Source organism: Myotis daubentonii, chromosome 2 (genome assembly GCF_963259705.1).
Source record: "Myotis daubentonii chromosome 2, mMyoDau2.1, whole genome shotgun sequence".
Taxonomy (NCBI): domain Eukaryota; kingdom Metazoa; phylum Chordata; class Mammalia; order Chiroptera; family Vespertilionidae; genus Myotis; species Myotis daubentonii.
In genome coordinates, this window is record NC_081841.1 from 102,798,242 (window position 1) to 102,824,163 (window position 25,922).

General features: G+C 43.2%; 1 protein-coding gene across 1 annotated transcript in view; it reads right to left on the reverse strand.

Annotated features, from left to right (window-relative positions):
• Positions 1-1,625: 1,625 nt before the first annotated feature.
• FLT3 (fms related receptor tyrosine kinase 3) overlaps positions 1,626-25,922 on the reverse strand; it is a 79,366-nt gene continuing 55,069 nt past the window's right edge. Inside the window, exons 16-24 of the mRNA XM_059684053.1 lie at positions 20,960-21,070; positions 19,947-20,100; positions 17,725-17,807; positions 16,988-17,115; positions 12,008-12,130; positions 9,759-9,870; positions 9,197-9,296; positions 8,620-8,725; positions 1,626-1,900 (exon numbers count right to left, since the gene is read on the reverse strand). Of these exons, the coding sequence (XP_059540036.1) occupies positions 1,778-1,900; positions 8,620-8,725; positions 9,197-9,296; positions 9,759-9,870; positions 12,008-12,130; positions 16,988-17,115; positions 17,725-17,807; positions 19,947-20,100; positions 20,960-21,070 (1,040 nt within the window). The 3' untranslated portion in view covers positions 1,626-1,777. The remainder of the gene's footprint in view (positions 1,901-8,619; positions 8,726-9,196; positions 9,297-9,758; positions 9,871-12,007; positions 12,131-16,987; positions 17,116-17,724; positions 17,808-19,946; positions 20,101-20,959; positions 21,071-25,922) is intronic.

Sequence of the window (25,922 nt, forward strand, 5' to 3'; positions counted from 1 at the left end):
AAATGAGTTCAGGTGTCACAGGTTCGCCATCACTGAGCTAGATAGATACTTTGGGAAAATGAACCTGTCAGTGGCGCAGGGAAAACACTGGGTGGTGGAGAGAATAGGAACAGTTAGGTGAAGAAGGAATTAGTGTACTCCAGCCCTGGCCAGGTAGCTCAGTTGGTTAGAGCGTGGTCCAGATACACCAAGGTTGTGGGTGCGATCCCCAGTCAGGGCACATACAAGAATCAACCAATGAATGCATAAATAAGTGGAACAACAAGTTGATGTTTCTTTCTCCCTGCCCCCAACCCCCAACCCCCTTCCTCTCTCTCTCAAAAATCAATCCTATATAATAAATGGCCGGGACCATAAGCGGAACAACTAGAACAACCGCTCGACCAGTCGCCATGAGGTGCATTGACCACCTCTCGGTCCCTCCCCACCACTCCAGTCCCACAGGCTCCAATCGCAGCATGGTGAACAGGGAGGGGGCGGGGGGAGGCTGGGACTGGGGACTGTTGAGCTGCAGTGGGCAGTGAGCATCACGGAGCTTCGTGGGGTTGCAGCGGCAAGCATCGCGGAGCAGGGAGCATCACGGAGAGGCGGGGACATGGCCCTGATCGCAGGCTAGGCCTAGGGACTCTACTCACGCACGGTTTCGTGCACTGGGCCTCTAGTCAATTATAAACAAGAAAGAAATTAGTGTAATCTAAGTGAGTTTATGAGGTCTGGTCTACAGCAAAGGAGTAAAGCCAGCAAGGAAAGCACAAATGACAATATGAAATAATATCTATGGGCCAAGCATCTTCTTAAATGATTTATATGTTTATGTAATATATGTATATATTTATAACATACATATAAGATTTATGTAATTCACTCAATTCTTACAACAGCCCTGTAAGATAGATGCCATTATTATCCATTTTCCAGAAGAGGAAACTGGGGCCTGAAGAAGTTATTTGCCTAACATCGTATGGCTAAAACGTTGTGGGGAGCTCTTATTTGGAGCCACTATACTTAAAGGGAGGCCAAGAAGAAGATAGAAAAGGTTACACTGGGCATATAAGGAGGAGGACAAGTCCAAGTCTATAAGCCTGTAGGATGGCGGGTGCTAAGCTCCCAAGGACGAAGGGGACTGCATCAAGAGTGCTACAGAGAAGACAGCAGATGGCCAACATCAGCTCTTCTTCTCCTAGTCAGGGGTCCTTTAAAGAATCTGAAGAAAGAATGGGCCTTCTCAGTAGCAGAAAACCCACACATGCACAAACAAAACATCACACACAATTTCCGTAGGTTCATGCACTCCAGGTAAGTCTTGCCCTAAATATACCGAGCAAATAATTCAATAACAAACATTTCTATAGTAGAAATTTTATTTCCATTCATAAAATATATCACTAAATAGCTGAAAAAGTTACATATTATCTTAAAACATAGATTTAAAAAATGATATCAGCTTCTCCTCAGCAAAATTTTTTTGTTTTATGTATTTACAAGAATATACTATACTTAGGTACACAACTTTCACTCAAGCCAGCCTGAGAAGGCCTTTGGATGTAGGTAGATGCTCCAATGAAGTTAATTTTCAGCTCTTCCTGCCTTGTGCAAATTCCATTTTACAAAAGTTCCTTTGAAAACAACAGCAGATATAGAGAGCTTCTAGAGAAAAGTCCAGCAAAGCAGCAGCTGAGAATACATTTTCTTTTAGTGATGAAGTTAATCTTGTTTTGGTAATCGATAACCGGTTGAAGGTGAGGGGGATAGGAGTTCTTAAGACTAAATTGTTTCTCTACGAGTCTTCAGCGTGATCCTGCGGAGAGGGCAGCCCTGCGCCCGTCTCTCTGCTGTAAGGTTGCCTGTTTTGGTAGCCGGAAGGATGTTTAGAAACATGGTCGTCCATGTTCTGATACATCTGAATATGGGAAAGAGACAGAACACTCATCATCTGGTTAACACTTCCATGTCATGTGACTATATTGCAAATTATTACTTACTTATACTATGCATAGGCTTTAGAGGCTATTCTACATATTAGTTGATAAAGCAATTTTGTGCCGTCTGTTAATGGAGAAATCAAGTCATAGTCAAATATTTTATTTCATTATTGTTTCTACTTTTAGATATAAAATCTTCATCTAGAAATCCTAAAGCCATGCAGAAAAACCACAAAAGAAAAAGTCCACAAAAAAGACAACTGTTCATTATGCAATTAATATAGGGAATTGATTCTTGATTTCTCACTTGGGAGTTTAGTGACTTTTCTAAAACTTTTATTTATTTTATTTTTAAAATACATTTTTATTGACTTCAGAGAGAAAGGAAGAGGGAGAAATAGAAACATCAATGATGAGAGAGAACCATTGATGGGCTGCCTCCTGCACGGCCTACACTGGGGATTGAGCTCACAACCTGGGCATGTGCCCTGGCCAGGAATCGAACCAAGACCTCCTGGTTCATAGGTTGATGATCAACCAGTGAGCCATGCTGGCTAGGGCAATACATCTTTTTTGTGAAGTGGACGTAGCAGTTGGTGATGACCTATTGGACTTGCTGAAGCAAATGCATATCTCTGGCACTGAATTTCTAACCATCTAATGAAGACGGTGACAAAAATACCAATAATACTTCCAATTCAACATTTCTAAACCTGAATCATTATGTTTTACATCGAAACCTTCTCTTCTTCCCGCATTTACAATTTCGCTTAACACACTGCCATTCATCCAGTCCCACCATCTAGAAATTTCAGAACTACCTCCTCAAGCTCTCCCTATACCTATAGCCAACCAGTTACTGGGTTTAGTTCTGATTATATCACTTCTTTTAATGTCTTCCTTTCCATTTCTTTAAGTGACTTTTAAATGAACTTTTAATTGTACAATAATACATGAGTACATTCTCCTTATAAAAATTTTAAACCCTAGGTTTTCAAATGTATCAAGTGTTTTCAATATAAAGAAGTACATAAGATTTTCTTAAACTTTAAAAAATGGTTTTTCTATACAGTTATGTTCTCCTTTTCATTCTGAATGTTATTTGTGTTTTCCCTTTTTCCATAACTATTTCTTTATGTTTAACATGCTTAGTGGTGTATTTGAATGTTTTATTAGTGTACAGTGTAAACTAGAGCCAGACTGCTGTATTCAAATCCTAAGTCTGATGTGTACCGTGTTACCTTGAATAAATGACTTCACCTCTCTGTACCTTTACTTGTTGCTAAAGAGGCAATGCTAGAACCCACCTCATAAGATTGACATGAGAATTACATGAGTTATTATAGGTAATATATTAGTAGAGTGTGTGGTAAACATTCAAAAATGTTAGCTATTATATTAGTAGTAGTAGTAGTAGCATTAGTTCAAAACACAACTTTTGGTTTTTCTAATCACCTATTATTTTGTTTTTAATGCTGTTCTCAGTTTTAATTAATTCTGTCTTTATTAATTCCCTCCTCCTGCTTTGTTTATTCTCTTCTTTCTTTTTCTCCTCCTCATTCTTCATGTTTTTGTTAGCTTCTTCCGTTGAAAATACAGCCATTTATTTTAACTCCTTTTTTATTTTCTAATAAATGAATTTAAGTTAAAATTTCAGCTAACTCCCACAAATTTAAATATGCAGTGTCCATTTTTATTTCTTTTTCCTCTTTCCCCTTTTCTCCTCCTCCTTTTTAATCAAAGACTTGATTTGTAATTTCTAATATATGCCTTTGGGGCTTTTTGGGTTGCTATTGGTAATTTCTCATTTCACTGCACTGAGTTTAGTGGCCTGTCTGATAACAATTTTATTTATTTTAAAGTTCTTTTTCTTAAGTGGATTTACTAGTTCTTGCCATTTTGTTTTTCCTATATCTATTAGTCTCTTTGTTCTTTCTCCCTCAGTTTTTGGGTTGATCAGGTTTTCTATGGTCCTTGATTTCCTCCACATTGGACCTGAGGCTATACAGTAGATTTCTATTTTACCAGGGGTTATATTGTCACTTTCCACACCCATTTTATTCTTACATATATTTAACAGCGTGGCTGCTCCCAGTGCAGAGCTTCTGCAGAATCCCGTTAGACCTCTTCCTACCCTTTCATGAAAGCACTTTTCCTTGTTCTTTCAAAGCACCTTCTGTTGTGGGTTTTCCCTCTTCAATTCAATCTTAACTGCTTGCATTGTCTCAGGGATTTTCCACAGTTTCTGGTCCACAAGGATCTCCTTGTTTTAAACACAATTATGCCTCACTTCTTTTAAAGTATACATTTGCGTATTTCTTGTCATCTATGAGGGCTGATATGAGAGAAGAGATGATGTGAGTTCAAGCCCCACAGCCACTGCCCTAGTTTGCTCCCTCATTTGTACTCACTCACCTACTGTTGCACTCACCTCTTTATTTTTTATTTTTTAAATATATTTCTATTGATATCAGAGAGGAAAGGAAGAGGGAGAGAGAGAAACATCAATGATGAGAGAGAATCATTGGTTGGCTGTCTCCTACATGCCCCACACCGGGAATCAAGCCCACAACCCAGGCATGTGCCCTGACAGGGAATTGAACCGTGACCTCCTGGTTCACAGGTCAACACTCAATCACTGAGACATACTGGCCGGGCACCTCTTCATTTTTATTATGTTGTGTGTTGTTATTGTTTTTTTTAATTTTAGAGAGAGAGGAAGGGAGAGGGAGAGAGAAAAAGATTGATGTGAGTGAGAAATATCAACCAGCTGCCTCCCTCATGCATCAAACCCACAACCTTTTGGCGCATGGGACGACATTCAACCAACTGAGCCACACTGGCCAGGGCTGCACTCACCTCTTAACTGATATACTTACTCTCACTCTTTTGCCTTTGTTTTTCCTAATTTATTTTTATGATTCCTTTCTTTCCTCCTAGAAATATTATGCTAGAAGCTGGATATACAATGGTGAACAGCACAGACGTGGCCTCAACCCACATTTGTTCATTTATTTATTGACAGCTATTGTCTCCTGTCTAGGGGATTCAAAGATGAGGTGATATAAAGATGAGCAGCACCAGCCTTGTCCTCATACATCAAGTCCAGGGATGAGAAAGACAGGCCCACAAAACAAAGTTATCATATAATATGATTTGCATCTCATATAGAAAGTGTTATAGAGCCCTAGCTGGTTTGGCTCAGTGGATAGAGCGTCAGCCTGAAGACTGAAGGGTTCCAGGTTCAATTCTGGTCAAGGGCATGTACCTTGGTTGCGGGCACACACCCAGTAGGGGGTATGCAGGAGGCAACTGATTGATGTTTCTCTCTCATCGATGTTTCTAACTCTCTATCTCTCTCCCTTCCTCTCTGTAAAAAAATCAATAAAAAATATATATATATTTTAAAAAGTGTTATAGAGTCTGAAAGAAGGAGCCTGAAAATTGACTAGAGAAGTTAGGGGAATCTTTGTAGAGAAGAGAATATTTGATCTGGCTCACTTTTTATATTAATTGAGGAATAATTCACTATAATACTATATTAGTTTCAGGCATACAGCAAAGTGATTCAAAATTTGTCTATATTGCAAAATGATCATCACATAATTCTAATTAACATCTGTCACCATACATAGTGATCTGGGTCTTTAAGACAAATATTGAAGCATGTTTGTCAGCTCTAAAATCTTCAATGGTTCACCGCTCTTTAAATAACGCTTTAGTAGGTTATTCAATGATCTCCCTGCCCTAACTCTACACTATTGGGGTTGGGTTATATCTAAAAGTATTAGCCTACATTTTTTCTATGCGTTTCCCTCCCTTTTCACTTGTTCTCTGAGGGCACTTTCTTTCCCTATCCATGATAAAGCAGAAACAGAGATTCTACAAAAACCATTCACATGCGTTCCAGAAGAGGTGACCCCAAGCAAAGTATGCTGGCCAGGTCTGTTTTCCCATTCAAGAGAATGGACGTGATTGTGCCTAGTTGTGAAAAGATGGAGTGGTAGCAGAGGAGGGACAGAGTTTGCTCACAGAGGACAGAGCTGCCTGATATGGTTGTGCAGATTACACCTTGCTCCAAGGTGCCCAGCCAAGTGAGCAAGTGGGGACTGAAACCCATATGTGCTCTGCTCTCCAGGAGTCTAGACTGGATACAGCAGCCAGGAGTCAGGGACTTCTTTTGGTGATTCATCTCACCCACAGGGGGAGCCTTTTCCTAATTTACCTAAAGAAGCTACTGCTTGTTACCAGAGGTTCGGATATTGGTAAGAAAACAACTTTTCATCACAGAGGGTCAGGGAGAGAGCTGAAGAAATTGGGGGGAAAGTTGGAGCACTGTCCTTGAGCATGGATACCCTCAGCTGAAGCATCATCTATAGCAAGGGTGGGGAACCTTACTCCTGCCACGGGCCATTTGGGTATTTATTTATTTATTTTATTTTTTATTTTTTTTAAATATATTTTATTGATTTTTTACAGAGAAGAAGGGAGAGAGATAGAGAGTTAGAAACATCAATGAGAGAAATCGATCAGCTGCCTCCTGCACGCCCCTTACGGGGGATGTGCCCGCAACCAAGGTACATGCCCTTGACCGGAATCGAACCTGGGACCCTTCAGTCCGCAGGCTGACGCTCTATCCACTGAGCCAAACCGGTTCGGCCATTTGGGTATTTATAACATCATTCGAGGGCCATACAAAATTATCAACTTAAAAATTAGCCTGCTATATTGGTCAAACATTTAATATACTCACCCTAATGCCTTAGCAGGGCCAGGCCAAATTATTTGGGGGGCCTTATATGGCCCGAGGGCTGGATGTTCCCCACCCCTGTCTATGGAAAGCTTGCTATTCCATTCCTGATGCCCCCTGAACAGAAGGAAGGGGATCTGGACATCCTGTGTGTGTGTGTGTGGGGGGGGTGTTGGGGGGGCAGGCACACCAAGACCAAGGTGATCCTGACCAAAGCCAAGGGGTTCTTCATTAGCAGCGTCCCCTCCCACCTGGTTATACTCACCACCTTCACAGTCTTGTTTCCTCCATTTCCCCCCACTCACCCTATAATGTAGTCACAACCATTTATTTCCCATTCTAATTTCTCAACTTTGACCCTTTCTATTACTCATCTAGCATGGTACACACTACTAACCCTCCATTCCCCATTAGCCAAAATACTACACATTCTTCACAGCACAGCTCAAAAACCAGCTCTGTAAACCTGCATCGAACTTCCCAGCAAGTAAAAATCACTCAACCCCTTTTCTTTACTCCAACAGCTCATTTCTTGTTTCTCTCTATAACTTTCCTTTCAACTTATTTCACGGTGTCATTAACTGCTTACAGGTAATCTGTTCAGTAGCTATAGTTCCTTGGGGGCTTTCTATCTCTCACAACCTTTTTGACCTAATTTCCTGACAATAACTTCGCTTCTATACGTGATTTTTTAAAAATCATAGCAGGAGGAGAGGACACTCACTGTCTACATAGGCCTCTAGAGAGACCACAGAATTGAAAGTGGACTCTTAATAATTTCAAAACAGAGGACAGATAATGCATTTCAAGAATCAGATTCATATTTAACTAACATTTATTAACTATTAGGTGCCTGCAATGTGTTAAGACTTTTCACATATGTCATCTTTTTTAAAAAAATAAGTTTTAAAAATATTTTTATTGATTTCAGAGAGAAAGGGAGAGGGAGAGATAGAGAGAATCATTGATCAGCAGCCCCCTGCACATGCCCCTACTGGGGATCAAGCCTGAAACCTGGGTGTGTGCCCTGAGACCAGGAATCAAACAGTGACCTCCTGGTTCATAGGTCAATGCTCTACCACTGAGCCACACTGGCCAGGCACATATGTCTTCTTAATTACTCCTTAAAATTATGTGAAGTAAGGTTTATGAATCCCATACTTCAGATAAGGAAACAGACCCCAGAAAAAGCTAAGTGACTTAAGTCATATAAGAAGCAAATTATGGAGCCAAGATTTGAACCTAGGTATGAGGAGTTCAAGGTGAATCTTATGTTCACTTCACCTAGGGGATGGCTCTTTTTGCTACACCAGGTGGTACTGATGAGGCAAAGAATCATCAAAGTAATTCCAAGTTCACAAAGTTCAAGGATCATTTAGCTTAGCAACCCATTCTACATGTGAGAAAACTAAGGCCCAGAGAAATAAAGTGATTTGCTATAATTCACACAACTCTTAGGGAGCAGAGTAGTAGAGCTGGTATCAGACACTCACAGCTTCAGGTCAATGTTCTTTCCACTCTACTATATTAGGTGATTGCATTATACAAAGTCCATGTTGAATTAGGAAAGGAAGGTCAGGGATTAAATTTTATTTAGTTGTCTAGTCCTCTGCACTGGACACTTAAAAGCATTTAATTCCTTAATCAAATGGCTGAAATTTTCAGAAAAAACTCCCTCCCCCCCAAAAAATCCCTTATTAATAAGCATGTCTCACCCATACTACCTTTTTCTTTTTTTAATTAAATTTAATTTTTTGTAAAACTTTCCAATTACAGTTTATATTAGATTCAACTGTATCACTCCACACAGCTTTTAAAGGGCAACCACGACAACTTGGGGTGAGGAAGGCAACTTGGTGACGTGGGTTCTGAGGAAACCGGCAGCGAGTGTTCTCATTGCCCTTTTATATAAAGTCCCACTTGAGAAAGTGCCGTGCTGCCACATACCGCTTCCTCCGCGTCTGCCAGCTGGCATCCCAAACATGAAGTCAGATTAGAGAAGGACGGCCGTTTCCTGGAGTCGAAAGCCCAGCAGGATTGCATTATAAAGTATCTGTAAAAGAAACAGAACAAGGAGCAAGCTGAGGAAATCTGAATGCAGAAAAAGGGATAATTTTTTACGTAATGAAGTACCACTGATGGCCAGGGAGCTGCGTGTTTGTGGCATGTCTGTTTTGTGGCAAGTTCTTGACTGGATTTTGAACTCATATCAGAAAGGACAAATTTGATGATGGACAGAAATGCATTTTAAAAAATATGATGTGGACCAGAAGTCAGGAGATGGAGTCTTATCACTCAGGATCCCTCAAGCAAAGGAATTGAAACCCAGAAGTGAGAGTACCTTAGGGCAGGAAAGGTTCGGTTTTGTTCAGAAACCCCCCAAACACAACGGGGGAGTTTTCTTTTCTAAAGAGGAATCACATGAGGTTTGCATTAAGGAGTTTTACTTTTCTTGTTATGAACTGGGAACTAGACAGACTAAGCATTTCTAATTACAGCCACTTCACAGTCTGTGTGAACTTACATTTCTTCTGTAGCATAAAATGGCTGGTCCATTTTAAATCCACTCTGAATGAGTTTATAGAAGTTTGCATCAACTGGAATGCCAGGGTAAGGGTTGACACCTAAGGGAAACATTGGGGATTAGAAACATTTATTCATTCTTCATTTCTTTTTCTTTTCCTTTCCTTTCCTCTTTCTTTTTTTCTTTCTTTCTTTCTTTCCTTCTTTCTCTCTTTTTTTTGTTGTTGTTAATCCTCATTCTTCATTTCTTTATTCATTCATTCATTCAATTAACAAATGTATGGAGAGCTCCCATGAGCCAGACGCTGAATTGTGCTGGGCTGCTACTGGGCCAAGTCACAGTTCCAGCTGTCAAGCAGGTAATGGGCTGAAGACAGAACTATTAACCCCAGTAAATAGAACATCAAGTGGCATGTGCTGCAACAGAAGTAAGACTTGGGAGCTCTGGGGGCGTTCCAGGTGGCATTTCAACCGCTCTTTGACTTAGGAGCTGAGGAGGGCACAGAAAGACAGACTGTCCAGAAGCCCAGTGCCCAGAGAGGGCAGCAAACTGCAAAACTTACCAAGCGAGAATATCTCCCAGAGTAATATTCCGTATGACCAGACATCACTCTTAATTGTGTAGATCCCTTCAAACAAGCTTTCAGGAGCCATCCACTTCACAGGCAGGCGGGCCTGTATAAAATCCAAGAGATCAATGGTGAGTTTTCCATGGACAAATACTTCTTGTCTCTTGTGAGCTAGAAGATAAATTTGATCTTCCTGAGGCCACTCTTAATGCTGTATTGAGAAAATCATATTCCTCATGGGCAGTGTTTCATTTCAAATTAGCATTCTAACATAGTAGCCTTAAGAAAAACCCCGCCTGTATTTCTTTAAAACTTATCTCGAACAAAAACGTGTGCTTGCAATTGAAAAGCTTAACAGTAGATACTTTCCATTAAGGCAGTGGTTCTCAACCTGTGGATCGCGACCCCTTTGGGGGGTCGAACGACCCTTTCACAGGGGTCGCCTAAGACCATCGGAAAACACATATATAATTACATATTGTTTTTGTGGTTAATCACTGTTTTAATTACGTTCAATGTGTAACAATGAAATTGGGGGTCACCACAACATGAGGAACTGTATTAAAGGGTCGCGGCATTAGGAAGGTTGAGAACCACTGCATTAAGGGGTAGCCAGTCAGTTCCGTGGAGGTGAATGGATACTAATGAATCAGTGCATTATTTTGTTAAAGCATTTCTTGGAAGAATGTCCGTGAAAATGCTCTCCACAAGAATGTGGTGAAGGAAGCATATGTCATCGCTTCCAGAAATGATAGCAGGCTGGCTTCTGTGGCTTTAATAATTTCCAGTAGCATGAAACGGAGGTTTTAAATGAGCACAGCCTCAGATTAGAATCAAGATGGGGACGAAGAGCATTGTGTAGTAGTTTTTCTTCATGGGTTAGGGAAACCTTTGCGGTGCACATTTATTCTGTCAAGAAAAATCAAAACTCAAGATAGAAACCCTATCTTACATCCTCCATAAACTGATGAACTGATAGAACCAAGCAGGCTAGTCTGGCTAATTTGATCAACTGAATGAATTACTTGTAGTTGCAAATGTGTTTCAGCTTCTTACAGAAGAGACCACCAACTAGTAGGGTAGAAACTTCTATAAACCCATTCAGAGTGGATTTAAAATGGACCAGCCATTTTGTGCTACAGAAGAAATGTAAGCCATAGGTGAGCATTCATCAGATTTGTGACTTCAGCTACAATGAGGCACAGATCTAACATCAGCTCAGGTGATCATTTGAGTCTGGTGGAGAGATAGTTGAATTTGATTTTTAGCATTTATTGGATGTTTACCCTGGACAGGAGCTTTCATGAGGATTTTACTGGTTCATTCCCACAACGATGCTGAGGTCAGTGTATATTCCCCATGGGAGGCACTGCACCATCCAGCCTGGCTATACAGAGACTCAGGCTCAGGCCCTTCACACTCTGATCTTTGGGCTGCGTGGTCACGGGCTAGTTACGTGTCTGTGACACAGTTTCCTCACCCACAAACGGGTACTTTTGACCTAACTGAATTAATATATGTGAAGCCCCCAGCACTTAGCACACAGTAAGCATGATACCGGCATTTGTTACTATTTTACAAGGAGGGACAATAAAGCAGCTAGAAACCCCAAAAATGAAGAGCCCCAATGAAGAAGAACAGGGGCTTGAATCCAGGTGTAATTCTTAACAATCATACTCTTTCAACTACTCAATGTTTTCATCTAGTATTTCTAATACTTTTCTTATAAATAACACACCTATCCTCAGTTTTTTAAACAAGTAGATTTAGTCATATTCTAGGTTTCCCTGTGTAATAGTAATAGGATGAAAAGTATTCATTAACTAATATTTAATTTACATATTGTGCCTTATAGAAATTTATATTTGATTTACATTAAGTACTTTATTGTAACTATTAGTTATTCCCATTATTGGAGACATAACTCAACAGTCACTTTATAGTTAAGGGAACTGAAATAAATGCAAGTAATGAGATTTGTTGTTCAGTGTGGCTTGCACTCAAAGGTCCCTAACTGACCTATTCTGACAAGCCCCAGGATAGATGTGTTGCTGTTTTGCTCCAACTTTATTACAGATGAAATATTCCCTGAAGCTGCAGAAAATTTGTTCAGCATAAGAAAGCAAACTGCTCTCAGGACACATTTGGATATTAATCAACACTGCAGTGAGTGTACATGTTCACCATGACAATGACAAAACACAAAATAACGGAAGAAAAACGTGTAAGAAAAGCAGTCTCACGTTGCCCCTGATAACGTAGTTGGAATCACTCATAATATCTCGAGCCAATCCAAAATCGCATATCTTCACCACTTTCCCACGGGTCACCAGCACGTTCCTGGCTGCCAGGTCTCTGTGGACACACTGTAAGGAATGACATGGGAGTTATTTGCCATGGTGCAGTCTCACAGCGGCAACCTTTCTTCTGGCTTTGAGTTCAGCAGGAGTTACAGATGAAAGCATGCATAGTTCACGCGGTGTCTTATCTTTGCTGGGTCATGAGCAGTCACCATGAAGTGTAACCAAGTCAGCTGGTGAACCCAGGGCCCGAATCTCCAGCTACTGTGGCTGCAGACATTGTGCTGCTTATGGAACATTCTCAGAGGCCAAAGGAGATGGGTTCTTAGAAAGGAGATCAAACGTAGTCGATGTCGTATCTTGCTATAAATAAGAGACACAACGCAGCCCTCTGCTGAGCTCCCAAAGGGATTTTCAGAGCTGTCTTCCAGCACTCTTATTGCAGTGATGGAGAAACAATCACTTTTCTGACTGGAAATGGCTTTGGCAATAAAATGGAGTAACCTCAAAGAAAACATTCAGAAAACAATACTAAAAATAAGCTTGGGAAGGTTGATTGTAGTGGAATTAGAAAAAAAAAATCCCTGAATTAAAATATGATATAACTTTAATCCAAATGGTTTGTCAAGAAAATTAAGAAGGAAAATTTTTAAAGGAACAGGGCACTAGTAGCAAAGGTCCAAAGGTCTGTCTTCAATAACTTAAAAAATAAAAGCAAAAGCCATAAAGACTCAAATTCCTGTAGCTCTCCTTCCTTCCTACCCAGTTTTCTGGGAGTGCTGTCCACTTGCAGGCTCCATTTACATTTCACCCACTTCCCCACCAAACCCCTGCAGTCCACCTCCCACCTCCTACCTCCCACCTCCCACCTCCCAGTGGTCTGCCCAGGCTGCTCTAGCTAAGCCCAGAGACGACCTGCACAGCGCCAATCCAGCCGAGAGTTGATCTGACCTTCCCGGGGAATGTGGTACTGCTGTCCGGCCCTCCTCCGGGGCCTTCCTTCTGTGAGCTCTGCAGGTCACTCACCCCTGTTTCCTTCCCACTGCTCCGGTGGTTCCACATTCTCCCCTGAGCCACTTCGTCCAAACCCAGGGATGCAACCACCAGCCCCCAGATCTCTAGCTCCAACCCAAACAGTTCCCTTGAGCTCTAGAGAGGCATAGCCAAGTGTCTACTTTTTTGCCCAAAGAATCTCACATTCAACATGTTTAAACCCACAATCTTTCTCAACAAACTCCCTCTGATTCCATATTCTGACCTCATCCCATGTTCCCTGCTGGTCTTCATTCAGAAAGGCTTTTCTGCACCGCCTTCCCTCCCTCAGGCCTGACTGACCCTGTCCCTGCCCTGGGTTCCCGGATTTTACTAGAACACAGTATTTATCATGCTCCAACATAATCACTGATTTGCCTGACTCCCGGTCTCTTTCACCCCTAACAATGATGAGCTCTGATTGTATCTCAGCACTTAGCAGAGTGCTTAGCACTAGCCAGTGCTCACGCAATGTTTGAGGGCGTCACAGAGAATGGAGAGGGACAAAAACAGGAGACAGTGCCATCGTGGTTCAGGGGAAGGCCTACAGGGAAAATGAGGGAAGAGGGCCTAAGATACTGAATATTCTTCAAAACATTCTTACTACAAGCCCAGAGGGAAAAAGCAGTGCTCCTTGACTTCCAGGCCAGACGATCCAGGTGGATAACCCTCCAACATCTACAAAGATCCCTGTGAAAGCTGTCGACGTGCAGGTGAACTACACAGATAACAAAACTCGGACAAAGGGAATCCAACAGCAGGAAGGAAGATGAAGAGAAGAATGTACCTCAGAGATGAAGGGCAAGAAAATACGGTGCAAAAGTAATTTTTAAAAACTATTGAGCAAGGATGTCCAAATTTGGAAAAGAAGAGCAAAGAAGGTAATAAGTACTTTTAATATCCCCGAGGGGGGAAAAATCCTTGCACTTCTAATTGAGGTTGTGCTAAATACAGGGTGGGCAAAAGTAGGTCTACAGTTGTGAGTACTTATAACACATAGTTAATGAGGCTATTGTAATAATCATAACGTGCATGTCGCTTTACATATGAACAACTGTAAACCTACTTTTGCCCACCCCTATATACAGATTAATTTGGAGAAAATTGACTTTCCCTTTGAACATTAATTGTCTCCTATGAATATAGCAGAACTAATTCATCTGGAGTTTGTTTTTTGCCCTTTAGTAAAGTTTCACAGGTTTCTTTCATATAAAGACTAGAGGCCTGGTGCACGACATTCGTGCACTTGGAGGGGGTCCCTCAGCCCACCTGCACCCTCTTGCAGTCCAGGAGCCCTCGGAGGATGTCCGACTGCCATGGAGGCAAAAGAGGCTCTGGCCACCATCGCTGCGCTTGCCAGCTGTGAGCCCGGGTTCTGGCTGAGCAGCACTCCCTCTGTGGAATTGGGGCTGAAACCGGCTCTCCAAATCCCCTGAGGGGTCCTGGATTGTGAGAGGGCACAGGCCAGGCCGAGGAACCCCACCAGTGCACCATTGGGGCCGGGGAGAAATGCAGGAGGTTGGCCAGCTGGGGAGGAACTGCAGGAGGACTCCAGGGTGTGTCCGGCCCATCTCACTCGGTCCTGATTGGCCAGAGCCCAGCAGCAAGCTAACCTACCAGTTGGAGCATCTGCCCTCTGGTGGTCATTGCACATCATAGTGACTGGTCAACTGGTGGACTGTCTGCCCCCTGGTGGTCAATGCGTCATAGTGACTGGTTGACCAGTCAACTGTCTGCCTCCTGGTGGTCAGTGCATGTCATAGCAAGCGGTTGAGTAGCCTTAGCATATCATTAGCATATTACGCTTTGATTGGTTGAATGGCCAAACCGTGGACCGGACACTTAGCATATTAGGCTTTTATTACATAGGATGTTTCTTATGTTTATCTTAAGATGTTTTATAGGTTTAGTTGCTATTATGAATAGAATTTTTTCTAGTCTTCCAAGCTATTGGTTTATTTCATGTTACTCTTTTTAAAAACTGAGATGTAACAGACATGTAACATTGTATTAGAGACTACTTTTTTTTTTAAAGGAAAAATATAGCTGAAATTATTCTCTCCAAACTCAGGGAGAAAGAGGAGAAAGGAGTCAAAGGGAGGAAAGTGGAGGAGAGAGGGAGGAAGAAAATAAAAGACTCAAAAAAAAAAGAGGAAAAAAGTTTGGGAAATAAAGAGAAGATAATGGAAGGCAAGCAAATGAGGACAGAAAGTAGCTGAAGAAATGGCTTAAATCTGCTTGTAGGCAGGAGACACTTGAATTGTCAGGGAACAGCAGGCTTGAAAGGCAGTTATAGAAAGATCACAAAATTGAGGTAGAGGCCATGGTTGGAGGCAGGCTCCAGGGTCTTCTCCTCACAGCCCTGAAGGATCATGGATTAGTAGCGAAGGAGGCAGTAGGTAGGTCTCCGGGGCTGCTGCCCACAGCAGGATGCTGCAAAATGGACAAAGGCACCCAGGGTGGCTGGCTTAGAGAGCAGGGAACTCTGTGTTTGAGCCTCCCTCCCCCTGGGTCAGGGGCCCATGTGTAAGGCACAGCCTGATAACCTGAAGTGTGTAAGAAAGGACCAACACTGCTACACCTTGTTGTGAGGAGGGATTCGTGAGGACTTCCTGTCTGGACATGTCAGGGTAGCCTGGGAGAGTTATAATAACCATTATCTAAGAAGGGCTCCTGAGCCTTTATACTATAACTAGTGGCCCGGTGCATGAATTCGTGCACATTGAAAGGAAAGTAATTAGAAGAAATATTTTAATATCACTATTCGCCCTTTCTCTATAATAGAAGTGTCAACCAAATTCATGATCGACAATGACAAATGGAAACACACATATGCAATTGGCGCCAGCGAGAGCTTTATATGTATCGTGCATGCACGAGTCAACTTAACCTTTTATAGATATAGAATAAACTTGTTTAATTAGACTTGCTTTCTAATGTAGCTAAACTTTTTCCAGCCCAGTGAAGCACCCCAACTTCCCTTTCAGGAAACTGTCAGCAACACAGCAGTAAATATCAACATGAAGCAGATTATTATTGTAGATCATGCAGGGAGAACAAAGGGTAAAATATTTAACTGCAGCAGTGTTTGACTATATTCTGCACAGTGAGAAAACCTGAAGTCATTTTCAAGGTACACCATTTCTTACTTCTTTTCAGTTAGGTCAAGTTTCTAAGCTTTCTAAATCTCCATTTTCTGGATAATAAAAAGAAAATAGGATTCCACCAAGTCTCCTATATACCTACTCCAGGACTTCTGTGAGGATCAAATGAGATGAGGCATGGGAGAACGCTTCACAGACATTTGGTTAAAGTGTAAATGTTTCCACCTGGCTATAAAGCAAGTTATAGAAGAAACTGGGCAGAAGAAACTGAAAGGAGGTTAGTAGCTAGGGAGAGGAAGCTGGGTATTGGTATGTGATATCATTACTCAGTGCCCACAACCACCATTTCTGGGCTGGGCTGGGCTGTGGGCTGTGGGCTGCATTTTGCGCCACGGGGTCTCGGCAGCATTGGCTGTGATTTGGTGGGCTGTCACTCTGGGGTCGTGGCGGGGCCTGTGTCCCACTTGGGGGAAGCCAAGCGTTGCTTTGTCAGTGCCAGGTCCGCGGTGCCGTTTCTCTGTAAATGGCAAATGCATGTCAAGGCAGCTTCTGCGTTGAGTGTCTGCCCCCTGTTGGTCAGTGCACATCATAGCGACTGGTCGGATGGTGGGAGGGACACTTAGCATATTAGCCTTTTATATATATAGATTAGCCAAGAGCCAGATAACATTCTAGATGATTTCAACAGGTGACAAGACTAAGGGATAAAAGTTAAACAAGAAAAAAAAAGTACATCTTTTTCAAAATTATCTTTTGTTATTGTTAATTTCTTCTTTAACAAGCTTACCGACTTAAATTCCAGAAATTCCATTCCTTTGGCAACTTGATAAGCAAAACAAAGAAGATCTTCAAATGTAAGTACATTCAGGTCCTCTTCTTCCTCCAACCTTTTTTGGTTCTCATATTCAACTTCATCTGTAAAATAGAACTGGTTCTCATTTTTGCCAAAACTCTAAGAAGTTGCCTTAGTAAATCTTTATGAGGAGGTTATTAAGGCCACAGTTAGGTGAGGTGCCAAGACTAGCAAGGCAGCCCATTTTAGGAGCCATATTGTATACTTAATGTTTTCCATTTGATCCTTTTAATAGTCTGATGAGGGAAGTATCATTTGGCCCATTTTACAAATGAGAAAATTGTGACTTGGATGGTTAAATGAATTATTCAAAGTCATCCAGCCAGAAAATAAAGGAACCAGAGATTAACCCAACTCTGTCTGACTCCAGAACTCGGCATCTTTTCCACTTACCAGGTAATGGCATGACTTTAATTAATTTATGTCTTTAAAAAGAATAATCTGACCAAATAAATAGCTCCCAGTGTTTATTTGTTAAATATTGACATAAAATTCACAATACACAAACTGTTTTTTAACTACTTTTAAAGCAAATATACATTCATAGAGCCTGTAGATAACAGTAGCAATGTAAAATATGCTTTTGCATCTACACATTTAAAAAAAAAAGATAACAGAACTCATTTATCCATTTCTATTTTTAAGTGCTACTAATCAGAATAAAATATTACCTTTGGGTTGAAAGGAATTCCCATTGAACCCTGAGATATGGTCTGTGTCCTGGTGTATGTGAACTTCTTGTGAACCAGGCATACTATTTAAAAAAATTGTTATTTCATTATTTATGTTCTTCCGAGTAGACACTTTTTAAAAATACAATTCATCAAAGAAATTAATTCCAATTATAAACGGGCTTTTAAATTAAAAGCACAGCATCAACTTGTCCACTTTTTATGGAATTAAAAACTAAAAACATCTGTGTAATTGAGCTGGTCTAACTGGGGGAAGAGTGGGTTTGGTATCTGTATGGAGTCACAGTTCAAAGATGACTTCACTCGATCCTTACCACAAGTCTACAAGCTGGCGTCAAAGTCACATTTTATAAAAGAACACTTAGGTTTTCCCTTGCCGGTGTTGCTCAGTGTGTAGAGCATTGGTCCACATACTGAAGGGTCGTGGGTTTGATTCCCAGTCGGGTCGTGTGCAGGAGGCAACCAGTCAATGTGTCTCTCTCACCTCCCCCCCTCCCCCACCCCCGCCTCTCCTTCCAACTCCCCTCCCTCTTTTCCTTCCTCCTTCCCTCCCACCCACTCTCTCTGAAAAGCATTGGAAAAAGTATCCTCAGGTGAGGATTAACCAAAAAAACTTAACCTTGGTGAGATGAAGATGATTTGCTGAAATCATGGAGCTAGTAAAGGGTGCGCCTGCACCTTAGTCTTCTGTTTCTAAACTTGGCTCCCCCTCCCTGTGACAGCTCAACTAACACAGATCTTCTTCAGGGAATGCTACATTTTCTACCATCCTCCTTTTTTCCAGGTGACCTTTGCAAAGCTTGTTTCCTTTTCTTGTGAAATTAATAAATAGTAATAATGCAGATCTCTTTTATGGTATATAGAACTCTTCACTGAGGAACTTTCTATGTATTATATACAGACAATGATTCAATTTATTCCAGCATACAAGTTTACCCCAACTTATAGTTTCCATATCTTTGAAAATGGCTTAAAGTGTTCAGGCCACAAATATTCCAAAAGTAACTGTTTCAGTGCATTTCATAACCTAGTAACAAACTGAATCAAAGGCACTGAGTTCACCAGCCTTGGTTATTACTAACCAGGGACTGCTGGTCACACACATCTGACTCAGTAGGACCGACTCTGTTCTAGAATGCGGATGACATGAGAATTGTCTCAGTTTTAGAATATGATCTGAGAAGTGAGTATAAAAGGGAGGACTAGTGTGACCGGTATAAATCGGTAAAGGGTTAAAGACGTACGTGGGGATCTCTGTGGGGCCTTACAGCTTTTGACGCTGGGTTGTCTCAGACCTTAGAAAGCCAAAGGCCTGCACTGAAACATCTGCTAAGAAAACAAAGCTTGATCTCAAAAGCACCCTCCAAAAGTCCCCCAGTAATGTTAAAAGCCTCTGACAAATGTGTCTTTCGGATAATGGAGAGCTTTCACATACGCAGGGAAGTAGGAAAGCACTGTGGATCCAGGAATGATTCCATCACAATGCCTGTGAACTCATTCAGAGAACGGTGTTATAGAGCTACGATGTTCAAGCAATCAGCAAGACATTTCCAAGAATAAGGGCAAGCATCCCACCACACTTCTGCAGCCCTCGTCCATGCACTCCAAAACAAGGACTGTGCCAGTGCCGGGAGTCAGGATTCCCACGGATGGAGGAATACACAACGCAGAGCACTGAGACAAATGTTACCACAGCTTTACTCTGTCCCCATCACATTATGTCAATGGATCTAGCCTATTTTTTTAAATCCAATTTATGAAGTTAGAGCTCTTTTGTGCAATACTCCTGGGACCTCTTCAAACATGCCCAGGACTTTGGAAATGTGTTCATTCTTTTACCAATACTTACAAGTTAACCAGAGGGCAAGGAGGATTGAATAACTCACCGTTCCCAAAACTAAATATGTGTATCAGGTGTGATTTAGGCACAGGTGGACAGAGACTGGCTCAGCTACAGTGGCTGTAATGAAGGAAAGGCTCCATTGTTTCAAATCAACAGGGAAACTCTATCACAGATAAGTGACTTTTCTAGGTCTTAGGACCCACAGACTCCACAATGCTGGAGTGTAGCCTGTAGAAGCCAGCTGAGTCTGTGTGTGTGTGTGGGGGGGGGGGGGGGGGGGGAGGGGAAGGTATTTAACCATCATACTTTGTATGCATCCTAGAATGCATAACCAGGAAACCTTGACCTATTCTCTTACCTGGAATTTGGATGTGACTGGAAAGGGGGGTAAAAACTGAAATTGTGTTCCTTGAAAATCTCCGTCCATGTTCTGTGAAATTTTTCTCTTTTACTTCTTAGATAGTTGAGAAGATCACCATAGCAACAGTATTCAAAAATCAAGTAAACTGGCCCTGAAATAGTGACAGTTTTAATTGTAGGTAGACAAACACCCAGGAATTTTTCCAAATGTCTGTGTAGCAGGGAACATATTATACTCTGTGAGAGCTCACTTCTCCCCTGATTTTGGGAGAGTACAACTTTTTCTGAGCCTATCTCTTCTTATACTTTAAAATCAATTTCAGCTTTCACTCAAACTCCTTTGTAAAATAGTGCCTTCTTGCCTTCCACTTGGGCCCTTGTACATGCACCCTCACCAATAACCACTGTCCACCTAGATTCTCCAGTTTGCAATTGCAAATATGTCCGCTGCATGATGAGCACTTGGTAAATATACTAATATGCTGACCGATGGTTTTCCTGAAGAGGGGAACTATCCCTAATCCTCTCCGAGTTCCATTTTCTCTTTTGCTCTTCTTTTTGACCCAGTCCCATGCCAGCTGTCCCAGAAAAAATGACCCTGGGACACATGGTTTGGGTATTGCTAGGCAGAAGTGAAAGAATCAGGAGTGCGTGTTCCATTGAATTCTAGGAAAATAAAGTTTGAAATCCCATCTTGGCTGTGCTTCTTTGAAGCAGCCCACTGGGGCAGTGGTCAAGCGCGGCAGTCCTTCACAGCGGGAGAAAAGGTAGAGGGAGAACCCACAGAATGTACCTGCGGTGTGGTGAGTGTTTTTAAGTGGGTTAGAATCTTGGGCATATCTCAAGAACGAGAGGCATCCTCTACTGACCCATCTGCTTACTCATGTCTCACTCCACCTGGGTTTGAGGACCCCCCTGTGACTGAGAAAAGAGGAAACGTGAGAAGGAATTTCCTCTTTGTCCTCACGCTAACCTGTGTTTGATTAGGAGTTTTGAGGGGAAATTGATTACCTGACTGTGTGCACGCCCCCAGCAGATTCACAATATTTTCGTGGTTCCCCAGCTGAGTCATCATTTTGAGTTCAGACATGAGAGCTTCTCTTTCAGAGCTGTCTGCTTTCTCTGCCAATGGAAGAACATCAATGTAAAACAGGAATTTTAGGTCATTTAATAAGTTAAAACTCTCCTCAGTTCAGAGTAGATTTGCATAAAAATTTTTAAATATGTAAACTACTACATAAATTTTGAATAATTCCTGTGTTTTACGACAAGTTCAAAAATTACAATAACTTAAAAGTTGAATTTAATAATGTGCCTTTCTATTGGATGTTCCTCTACCAAAATAAAAATCCTTAATATTGACTCTCAAAAATCAAAATAAAACAAAATAATAATAAACAGCTTTTCCTTCACAGAAGTTAATACATAGGCTAAAGGGAAAAACTTTTCCCTTTTTTTGCCTCCTAAATTTGTTGTTTTTTTTTTTTTTTTTTTTTTTATATATTTTATTGAGTTTTTACAGAGAGGAAAGGAGAGAGATAGAGAGCCAGAAACATCGATGAGAGAGAAACATCGATCAGCCGCCTCCTGCACACTCCCCACTGGGGATGTGCCCGCAACCAAGGCACATGCCCCCGACCGGAATCGAACCCGGGACCCTTCAGTCCGCAGGCCGACGCTCTATCCACTGAGCCAAACCGGTCTCGGCTGCCTCCTAAATTTGTTGAATTCATAGAGAAACAACCTAGGAATGTCAGCGAAGGTGGCTGGCTCTAGTTGTTGGCACCCAGGTCTACAACCTTAAATTTGTAAGTGGACCCAATGTTGAGAACGTCAAAAGGACCAATTCCCACTAACCAAGTTCTCAAGAGACTCATCCTATCTAATAAAAGAGAAACATGGTAATTGGCATACAACTGCTACCCTTCCCATTGGCTAATCAGTGAGATATGCAAATTAACTGCCAGCCAAGATGGCGGCTGGCAGCCAGGCAGCTTGAAACTAACATGAGGCTTGCTTGCTTCAGTGACGGAGGACTCCAATGTTCCCCGCCTGCCTTGCTGGCCTCTGAGCTTGCAGTTTAAGAAACACTGTAACAAATATAGAAGCTAAACAAAACCCCAGAAACCTGCTTTCAGCGAGCCCGGGATCTCAGAGCTGTAGTTATACATTGTTTCGATCATAGAACCGAAACAAACCAGATACCTTCTTTCAGCAGCAGAGGCCTCAGAGCTGGAGCCAGAGCTAAAGCTGGCCCAGAATAAAAAAGAAAAAGAAAAAAAGGAGCAGTTGGGAGCTTCAGTCAGCCTGAAAACAGCCCTCAGCCCCTCACCCAGACTGGCCAGGCACCCCAGTGGGGACCCCCACCCTGAAGGGTGTGTGACCAGCTGCAAACAGCCATCATCCCCTTACCCAGGCTGGCCAGGCACCCCAGTGGGGACCCCCACCCTGATCCAGGACACCCTTCAGGGCAAACCAGCCAGCCCCACCCATGCACCAGGCCTCTATCCTATACAGTAAAAGGGTAATATGCCTCCCAGCACCAGGATCAGCGGAGCCGCGAGGCCTCCCAGCACTGGGATCAGCGGAGCCAAGAGGCCTCCCGGCACCGGGATCAGCGTGACGGGGGCAGCGCCCAAACCCCCTGATAGCCCTGCGGCTCTGTGTGTGACAGGGGCCACAACCTCCCTATCCGCCCTGCTCTGTTCGTGACAGGGGAAGGCGCCCCAACCCCCTGATCAGTCCTGCTCTGTGCCTGATAGGGGGGAGCTCCCCAACCCCCTGATCGCCCTGCGGCTCTGTGTGTGACAGGGTGCGGCGCCCCAACCCCCCTCCACCACCACCAAGGGCCCTGCTCTGTGTGTGACAGGGGGCGGTGCCCCAACTCCCCTATCGGCCCTACTCTGTGAGTGGCAGGGGGGAGCTTCCCAACCCCCTGATGGGCCCTGCTCTGTGCGTGACAGGGGGGAGCTCCCCAACCCCCTGATGGGCCCTGCTCTGTGCATGACAGTGTACAGAGCCCCAACCCCCCTGATGGGCCCTGCTCTGTGCGTGACAGGGGGGAGCTCCCCAACCCCCTGATGGGCCCTGCTCTGTGCGTGACAGGGGGCAGCGCCCCAACCCCCTGATTGGCCCTGCTCTGTGCGTGACAGGGGGTGGCGCCGCAACCTCCCCATCAACCCTGCCTTGAGTGTGACAGGGGGCGGTGCCCCAACCCCCCAATCGGCCCTACCCTGAGCGTGACTGAGGGTGGCATCACAACCTCCCAATCCGCCCTGCTCTGTGCATGACAGGGGGTGGCGCCCCAATTCCCCAATCGGCCCTGCTCTGAGCCCGACCAGGGGCTGCACCTAGGGATTAGGCCTGCCCTCTGCCACCCGGGAGCAGGCCTAAGCCAGCAGGTTGTTATCTCCAGAGGGGTCCCAGACTGCGAGAGGGCACAGGCCGGGCTGAGGGACCCCCCTCCCCCCAGAGTGCACAAATTTTTTTGCACCGGGCCTCTAGTTAATTAATAATGAGAAATATAACTGGTGAATAGGCTACAATGTAACCACTGGTCTATGTATTCTCTCCCTGGAAAAAAGTCTAGATAGTTTGTACTCATAATTTTGCTTAGATGCATAGCATGAGGGTAGTTATTGAGGAACTCAAAGGTCTTATCTCACTGAGGCTGAAATGCCAGCTGGTCAGGGCACCCTGGCCTAGGTGGGTGCTGGAGCCTTAGAGGCAACGACAGGATCTTTGGACTTCCCTCTCCAAGTTCTAGGCACCAGGCACTCATCCCTCTATTAATTTATTATTTCTTACAAACATAGTTACTTTTCTTTACATTCAATGAAGGTTGTATTAGATAGTTCCGGGTCTATTTTATTAGATACTATTTTATCCTGGAGGACATCCTAGCCTTTATGATGTCTTTTCCAGAGCATCGATGCTGCCAGGGCAGTCTTATTTCCAACATCTTGTCTGGGGCATGAAATCCTTCACTTGTGCATTGTGGCCCACTAGAACCTCATGTTTTCTTCTGCTTCAGGTTGTACAGGGATGTGTGGCTTTTGAATGTTTGTGTCTTATTCCTCATAACCAAAATAATACATTTTATGGCATGCTTAACTTTTTCAAAGCACTTTCATAACTATTACTTAACATTCATTCATTCATTGAACAAATATTTATTGAGTGCCTACTGTGTATGAAGCATGTGTCAAGCACTGGGGGAATAAATGATAGACAAGACACAGCCCCTGCCTTCCTGGAGCTTAGAGTCTCCTGGAAAAGGAAGACATGAACAAACAATTACAATATCCTATATAATAAAAGGCTAACATGCAAATTGTCCCCTCGGGAGTTCGATCAAGAGACTGGTAGTTTGATCGCTCACTATGATGTGCACTGACCACCAGGGGGGCGGCGCAAAACATGGCAGGCGACCAGTGGCAGGATGCTGAGGGAGGGGGGCAAGGAGGAGGCAGGGAGGCTGGGAGGCAGGGAACCTGATCGACCCTGATCACTGGCCAGGCCAAGGAACCCTACCCGTACACAAATTTCATGCACCGGGCCTCTAGTAGTATGATAAATACAATACAGCAAATGAATGTAAGGGTGCTGTGGGGTCACACCAGAGGGACACTGAACCTAGCCTTCGAAGGGAGAGGGAAGGGACACCAAATGTCTATGTTGAGACTGAGGAAAAATAGGAATTAATCAGGTGAATGCACAGTGAGGAAGTAGAGAGAACATTTTATATTGAAAGAATAAAAAGGGCAAAAACCAAGGAAGAAAAGACCATAGCAAACAGATGCAGACCCGGCCCTCGTAAGGCATACAGACTAATGTGGCACATGAGACATTAATTGTGTAATTAAACATAGACATCATTACATATTGTGATAAATTCTATGTGTGTGTGTGTGGGGGGGTGTCTACAGAGATCTAGGACAGCATCTAGCAAGAAACTTGATCTCATCTTTGGTGTAAGAGAAAGTTTCCTGAGGAAGTGATATTTAAGCCGAGATCTGAAGGAGGAGTGGGCAAGCACAATGTGGAAGGGGAAGGGTGAGCAGAGAGGCTCAGCCTGGGCAAGGCTCTGGGATGGGAGGGGGCACTGGGCTCTGGAGGAACTGAAAGAAGGCCGAGAGTTCAGGGTGGAGCGGTGAACAGATGCCAAACCATGCAGGACTGTGTAGTGTATTTTAAGAGTAATTGAAAGCAACTGGAAATGTGAGGTAGGAAAATGACAAGGTCTGCTTTGCGTTTCATAACCATCACCTGGGCTTCGGCATGGAGAATCTGAAAGGAAGCAGGAGTGCATATAGGGTCGCTGCTTGGAAAGCCATGGCGGTTATTCAGAAGAGATGAAGCTGGACTAGGATGGTGGTGATAAAGATAAGAGAGAGGATGGGCTGAAAGACACTAAGCAGAAACCTGGTGGGAATAGCTGCTGGGTGTTAGAATGGGGATAGTTTCAAGGATGAGGCCTAGGTTTCTGGTTTGCCCAATTGTGTGGAAAGGGTTGGAGGAGTTCAGTTTGGATGAGCTGAATTAAAGGGACTTTTGAGACAGCCAAGCATTTGGACACATGATCCTGAAGCTTAGAAGAAAGATGCAGCCATGAGAACACTGGTGTAAGGGTAAAGTCCCAGGTGTGGTTGAGACGGCCTGTGGTGAGCATGTGGAGGGAAAATGGAAGGGGACTCAGGAGCGAGCCTTCCAGAACACCGCATAAAGAACTGGGCAGAAGACAGCCAGCAAAGGACTGTGAAGCAGTCCGCAAGTAGGAGGAAACCAGAAAAAATGGTGACATGGAAACCAAAGGAAAAAGGCATTTAAAGATGGAGAAAAGTCAATCCTGCCTGTTTATTAGAAATTCAAGTCACATGAGGACTGAAAAACGCCCAATAGACTTTAGTTCATTGGAGGTCACTGACCACCTTAGCGAAAGCCAGGGGGGGTGGGCAAGGGATCTTGCCAAGTG